At 44.1% G+C, this 7,196-nt stretch overlaps 1 protein-coding gene across 1 annotated transcript in view; it reads left to right on the top strand.

Moving 5' to 3' along the window:
• LOC126548587 (uncharacterized) overlaps window positions 1–5,631 on the top strand; it is a 43,603-nt gene extending 37,972 nt beyond the window's left edge. The window contains exons 8-9 of the mRNA XM_050196842.3: window positions 1,671–1,776; window positions 5,049–5,631. Of these exons, the coding sequence (XP_050052799.1) occupies window positions 1,671–1,776; window positions 5,049–5,292 (350 nt within the window). The 3' untranslated portion in view covers window positions 5,293–5,631. The remainder of the gene's footprint in view (window positions 1–1,670; window positions 1,777–5,048) is intronic.
• The last annotated feature ends 1,565 nt before the right edge of the window (window positions 5,632–7,196 follow it).

Below are 7,196 nucleotides of genomic sequence, written 5' to 3' on the forward strand. Positions count from 1 at the left end.
CAGGTCGTTAATATAAATCAGAAAAACGTAATGGTCCGAGTATTCTTCCTTGTGGTATGCCAAATGTTACATCGCTAACAGTGGAAATGCACTTATCGACGACGGTGAATTGCTTAGGGAATAACAAAAATTTCTTATGCAAGGTACCGTTAGGGAATCGATGTTTAAGCCTGAAAGATTAGCTATGAGACGGCAATGAGCAACGCGATGAGAAGCATTAACGAAATAAATGAAAAATGGGTCTATCTGTGGGCCCGATTTCATGTTTATAAAAATATCTGTAGTAAATTCCATTATTTGTGTTTCACACGATAGTCCTTTTCTGGAACCATGCTGATGTTTGAAGAAGTTGTTAGTGTCCAAGTGATGTGCTACATTTTAAAAGATTATGTGTTCTAGTAGTTTACCGGGAACGCTTTTAGTGATATTAGGCGGCAATTGTTAACAGCAATCTTATCACCGGTCTTAAAAAAGGGTATAACTTTACCGACCTCCCAGTCATACGCAACTATGAAACAAGCGAGAAAGGATTGTGCTATAGTGTACTACAGCATATTTCAAGATTTTTGAGTTTATCCTATCCATGCCGTTTGAAGTTGACATCTTGAGGTTGTTAATCAATTCAGCAACAACAGTGCTTATTACACTGATAGGGGTCATGTATGTATAGTCGAGTTAGATTGGTGTTGGTATTAGCGAATTGTTTTCTTTTGTAGATACGGCCCTGAAGTAATTGTTAAAAACAGATGCAGAAAGCAATCGCGCCATCGGCGAGGCAGAACTATCAAGCAGTGGTGAAATGTCGGAATGTTCGGCAGGGGAGATCGCTTTCCAAAGTGTTTTGGGGTTATCTTGAAGCAGAGATTGCAGATCGCAAGAGAAGTATATGCTTAGCTTGACGCGGAGCATTGCAGTAGGCTCTATCACAAGTTCTGTGTTTTCTGCAAGATTCAGGTGTGTCTTCACGTTTGGCAGTCCTGTAGCGACGCTTCTTATTATTTTTTTAGAGGACGAAGTGTCTTACTGAACCACGGTTTTGATTCGTTTACGCGAAATGAAACCTTTGGTCTATGCGCATGTGCTATAGCTCCATTAACGTTTCCTTCTAAAGGCAAAATTCTCGTTCCCTGTCCGCTCAGAAAAAGTTGCCAAGAATGACGACATGAAGGTTTTCAAACCATTGTTAATAACGCTGACGTCTTTTTTTGTAATCCAATACTTGTTTAGTCTTCAGGTGACGTGAGCATGAAGCTGTATGAACCGTGAACTGTAATAATCGGTGGTCACCGAACCCATCCGCAAAAAGTGATAGTGTTAACCCTCTCAGGCGCGGACATTAGAACAAGATCCAACTTGTTATTTATACGAGTTGCCATGATATGGTTGTCATTTGTATTAGGCAAGCCCACTACTTGTCAGCAATAAAGAGAGTAGGAGGAGGAGTGTAGGTGGGGCCATAAAGGATCGTTTTGTCGCTTTGCTAAGAAATCGCACAAAGTGCGCTTAGTATATGAATTACTGTATGGTTTATGAAACACCTTTTTTTCGTGCTTTATTTTTACTTGGGTAAATTTGGTAAGCTGGATGTAGAAGAGGCGTACGCTTGAATATTAAGCCGGCGATAGCGAGACACAATTAGTGAAATTTGTTGCCTGCCGTTTTCTCCCCAGCCATCCGCCGCACGGCCTCCTGTTGGAACGTGGAGGAGTTTAAGCGCTGTGTGAACGGATCTCACATCGACATCAGCAAAACCATGCTCACTGAACAGGAGTGCAGGTCAGTATCCAAAGCGCCTGACGCAGAATTCACAAAGCAGTTCGTATTTTAAAGAAAATGTCTGCCACCGACCGGCCGCCTTAGCTACACGATAATGAGCGTTCGCTATCCGGTGCCCGTTCGTGTTCGAACTAACATAACTAATGCAGGAATTTGGGAGGAAGAGGGGGGGATATATAAAGTAATAATAACACGTAGCCAAGTTTAAAACGTCAATTTCGTTCGAATTATCCAATCTTAGCATGTGTAGGCCACATTACTATCTTTTCGTCACGGATATACAGAGCGGCCAAAAACACGTCTGAATTTTTATTTTTATTTGGCAATTTGTTTGCTCTTTTATTTATATTACGTACAGATTACCCTGCGAGTATCCAAGCAGGGTAGACAACGAAAGAAAACATAGCGAATGTTGCAGGCAGGGTGCACAATGCGAACATTTGGTAAACTTATTTCATTCCGTTATGTACTTCTTGGAAAGAAAAAAAAGTGCTTGAACGTACTGGTTCGAGCGAAACACAGTACCAGGGAGTGCGACTTAATGCGTGTGGCGGGTGTATCTCGTTGTTAGCGGGTTACAGGTGCTGACTGGTGTCGAGAAAAGTTGGTAATTAGGAGTAAAGGTAAAAATTGTGACCGCTGACATTTGCTACGTGAAGAGTAACATTGGCTATAGCATCAGCTTCATTAGTTGGGAAGAGAAGTCTTGTCGCAAATACTTAGGGCAACTTAACCAGGGGCAGCTCGCGCGAACATTTAATAACGAAAATAATAACGAATTTAATAACGCGTTCTAGTGCGGACTAGGAGTTGTCTAGGGAACATGTAAGAACGCGTTCTTAAACTCGTTATTATTTTCGTTATCAAATGTTCGTGCAAGCCGCCCCTTGTGGCTTTTCTCTGTACTCATAGAAATTCATTGATGCCGTCATCGGTATACAGGTCCCAGACGACGCAAGCGTGTTCAAGCATGGGTCTAATCATAGTAGCGTAACTGATTAGTTGAGCGCGCGGAGAGGCGTTGCGTAGTTTATGCCTTGGCAAATTAGAAAGGCTGACGCGCAGATGTTGTTAGTGTGCACGCTCCAAGGTGTGTTAACAAGCCGCGGTAGCCCTTCTGGCTATGGAGTTGCGCTTCCGAACACGAGGTGCTGTTCAAGGGGAGTACGGTAGCGCGATTAAAGGACGGGACAAAAGAAGACACATAGGGACACACACAGCGCTGTGTGTGTCCCTATGTGTCTTCTTTTGTCCCGTCTTTTAATCGCGCTACCGTACTCCCCTTGAAGATGCATTACCAACAAGCCCACATTGCAACCCACGAGGTGCTGGTTTCGATTCGGGTCGCGGAGGCCGCGTGCGGAATGGAATGACACTCGCGTGCTGCCAAACAGTGCTGGTTAAAGAACCCCAAGCGGTCAAAGTTGATCCGGAGTCCCCCACCATGGCATGCCTCATAATGAGGTCGTGGGGCGCAAAGCACCAGAATTAAATAAATAATTATTTCATTAAAATAATTACGGTGGTTTATAAGTGTCAGTATCCTCCAGATATTAAATGTAGATTGAAACTTCCTGCAAAGGTGAAGATCCCATCGACTGTGAGGGCAAAGACATGCTTAACTCTTTCCGCTTGAAATGAAGAAATAATTTTCTTTGTCTATGACTACTCGCCATGCGCACCAATACAGTACGCTGTTGTGCAATTTGGTCATTGCTGGCAAAAAAAATCTCGCTCTACAAAACGCATTCATTGATAGAAAACTGCATATAGATTGATACTAGACTCCACAACGCTTTACGATATCATTATCATACACTAGGAACAGAAGGGCGGGACCAAGGATACTATCCAAACTAGCCCAGATATGTCACTGGAAGACGTTTCCAAAGTTGCCCGTCTCTCTCAAAGAGCTACTTGCGATTCGTGACATATATACGCAGCAATCCACGATATTAATGTTTCTAACCTAAGTTCCTAAGTCTAAATATTAATTTTTCATGACGTACTAAGTCCACTTTCATTTTCAATGGACTAAAAGTCCATACGTCGAAATTTCGCAACTGATGACTCCCTCAGCTTTCTTTATTTTTTTATTATTATTTTCCTTGATCTTTCGTTTACGTTGAGCGCAACAGGCATCACCTCAACTGGTTAAGCGTGCAGATCCGCGTTTTCCGTGTGTACGCACGTTCAAATAAGAGAGCCGAAGAAGATTAAAAGCTTTCCTCCTTCAATGCGCTATTGCGGCAGTAAATTAAGAATGATGCAGTACCGGAAGCCGTTGCGGCTATATTTCGCTATGCAATGTCCTGTGCATAAACACATTACGCCTCCCCTTCCCCATTCAAGTAGCGTGCAGCCTCTAAATAGCCCTGGCAACGATGCCTTCACTTCAGATTTCCGCAAAATTATATAGTGGAGGGGCAAATAACCCTTGTTGGCGTCATTCTCTGCCTCTCGCCCGGCCCACTTCCCGCGGGCCGCCTGCGAACATTCGAAGTCCCACTCTCTGCCAACACGTATAGATATAGCTACAGGGTGATAATTTGTAACTTTTATGGAATTATTAATAATTGCCTGTTGCAGATAACTTAATTCTAGTCATTGAGCTGGAGAGCATTCAGAGAGACGGACATTACTCGGGCGAGAAATCGAAACACATGTTCGACTAATTAACAAAGAATCATTGATTAACTTCCTAACTGATTGCTTGATGGCACATATGGCAAGTTACGAATTGTAGCCGGTGAGTTTGCAAGGCGTATCCACTTGGAAAGAATTTCCAGTATGAGACCAGTTTGTAGATATGTGCCGTAAACTCGCCGTAAAAACGCAATGTTCCACTTACTTTTTTAGCAAAATGCTCTTTTGTGCATTAAAACACAAAAGTAATTGGACCGCCCATGTATTTCGTCCCCACTTTGAGAAATAATATCCCGAAACTGGTATAATCCTGGAAATTAATTTCACGTGCATACGCCTTGCAAACTCACGGGCTGCAATTTCTAATTTGCAACATGTTCCGTAACGTAACTAATTGGGAATGTAATTAGTGAATTATCGTTAATTACTTGAATATTTGTTTCAATTTCTCGTGCTAGTAATGTCCGCCTCTTCGAATATTAGCGCTCAAGGAGAAGAATTAAGCTATCTGCCACCGGCGATTTTTTTTAATTCCGTAAAACTGAAAAATAATCACCACACAATAGCCGGTGACTTGTCCAATTGTTTTCAACATATTTGTCCTCTTCTCTTTTTCTTCCCGTTAGAGCCTCAATTTCTTCAGTCAACGAATGCTTCGAGAAAAGCCGCAAGCTCTGTCAACCCGACGTCGATACTGCGAAGAAACTTTCGTCGGCCTTCTTCAGCGTCTACGGCTGTGACCCGAAGCACAGCGAAATCCCTGCGGGAAAGAACAAACATGAAGGCCCGAACAGCGGTCCCAGTCTGGCTTCTTCCCTCACGCTAACCCTTTCCGTCGCGCTAGTCGCTTCTATCGCGATAATACGCTAGTTTCGAAAAAAAAATTAAAGAAGGCACGTACCCGTCGCATTGGTTCAGCCATTCCGGTGTTCTGCTATACTGAGCACATAGGTCAAAAATTTCATCCCCGGCAGCGGGTGCCGAATTTCGATAGAGATTGCAAAATACATGCACCGTGATCTCGGTGTATCGTGAGGAAAGCCGGTACGAGGTAATCGAAGCCGCGGTCCTTCATTAAGATATTCCTCTGCTTCTATACGTGTAGCTCTACAGACATACACATCAATCCATCAAAAAAAAAAATTCCACACGCGGAAACGATGTGATGGCCAGAGATCTTTGGTTGTAAACAATTTCGGCTGAAGTTAACTTTGTGTTTTATTTTCTTTGTGCGCCCGTGTGCGTGTGTGTGTGTGTGCGTCTGCGCGTGCGTGTGCGTGCGTGTGCGCGTGTGTGCGTGCGTGTGCGTGTACGCGTGTGTCTGTGCGCGTCTGCGTGGGCGCGTGTGTGCGTGCGTGTGTGTGTGTGTGTGTTTCGCCCTTCAACTTTCTTTTTTTCAATATCTTTTTCCTCATCAGCAAGGCCAAAGCCAGTGTGGTGATGGAAAAGAAATATCTTTTTCCTCATCAGCAAGGCCAAAGCCAGTGTGGTGATGGAAAAGAAAGAAATAGCCCATACGGTATACGAATCTGGACATGCCGTTGTCAATTTTCAACTTGTCAACGAAACGATAGCCGTCGCAAACACCAAGTTTCTGTTCAGGTGTGGTGTTGCCATTAATTTTTCAGCAAACACAGTACGTGCATACCTTACAAGTCCACGGAAGTTTCATCGTTACACCGAAAGCCGTATCTTCGATGCGTATGCGTCTTTTTCAACAGCGCATCCATGAAATATTCGCAAGGCACGTTCGAGAAAGTAAGACTATCCTTCGTTGGTACCTATGTATTTCCTTTTTCTAAAAATGTGCATGGCGGCTACTACGCAGGCAGAAAATGGCGTCATGGATTCCAAGTGATGGGTTGATGAGACTCGCAGCTATATAAAACGCCCGTGTACGGCGCACGTTAAAGAACCCCGGGTGATCAGAATTAACCGGGTGCCCCTTACTACGGCGTGCCTCATAATAATATCCTGGTTTTGGCACGTAAAACACCAGAAATTAGTTTTGTATGGAATATTGGCGGAGCTATAAGTCGAGAAAAATTTAAGCTGAAATAATCTGAGTAGTATTGTGGCGGCGGAGTTGAGGGTACTTGTTTTGAGAATGCGCAGGCGGACGTTAAGCCAACAACACCAAAAGCATTCGCATGCTCATGCAATAAAGCTTCAGTAACAGCACTTCAACTCTTGTTTTAAGATAAAATAGGCAGAGGAGTTGTCGCCATTTACTGGCAACGGCTACGCGTTTTCGCTTGATAATATAGGATGAAAAATAAAGTAGCCTTTATTCGGGCATTCTCTGTCCGTTCACAAGGCGCAAATCTCACAGCCACTATATAGCGACAGCATTCAAGCGCGCTATTCAGGCACTGATATTAACGGAAGAAACAACAGCTACAGATCAAAACGAGCGCGGCGGAGGACCGGGCACAGCTGGCTTCCACGTTCCGTGCGCGTTGCGCGGAAGGCATACAAAGCGCAGCTACTCCAAGCCCTCCCGCCTCGGCGAGAGGACACATCGTACGCTGTCGGCCCTGGTGCACCTGTGCAACAGCAACGGCAACGCTGACAGTAGTTCCCCATCAGCGATGTTAAGGCGCAGCGGACTCTCGGGCGACGAGAATGCTGGCTTCAGCCTCAATTCATTGTGTGTGGCCCCAGTGCAGCTGAATCAGGGAGACCTCGCTCTATACGCAATGGCTGTTGTTGTTGTTGTTGTTGTTGTTGTTGTTGTTGTTGTTCCTTAGTCAAAATATATAAGTCAAAATATA

This window comes from Dermacentor andersoni, chromosome 1, assembly GCF_023375885.2.
Source record: "Dermacentor andersoni chromosome 1, qqDerAnde1_hic_scaffold, whole genome shotgun sequence".
Lineage (NCBI taxonomy): Eukaryota > Metazoa > Arthropoda > Arachnida > Ixodida > Ixodidae > Dermacentor > Dermacentor andersoni.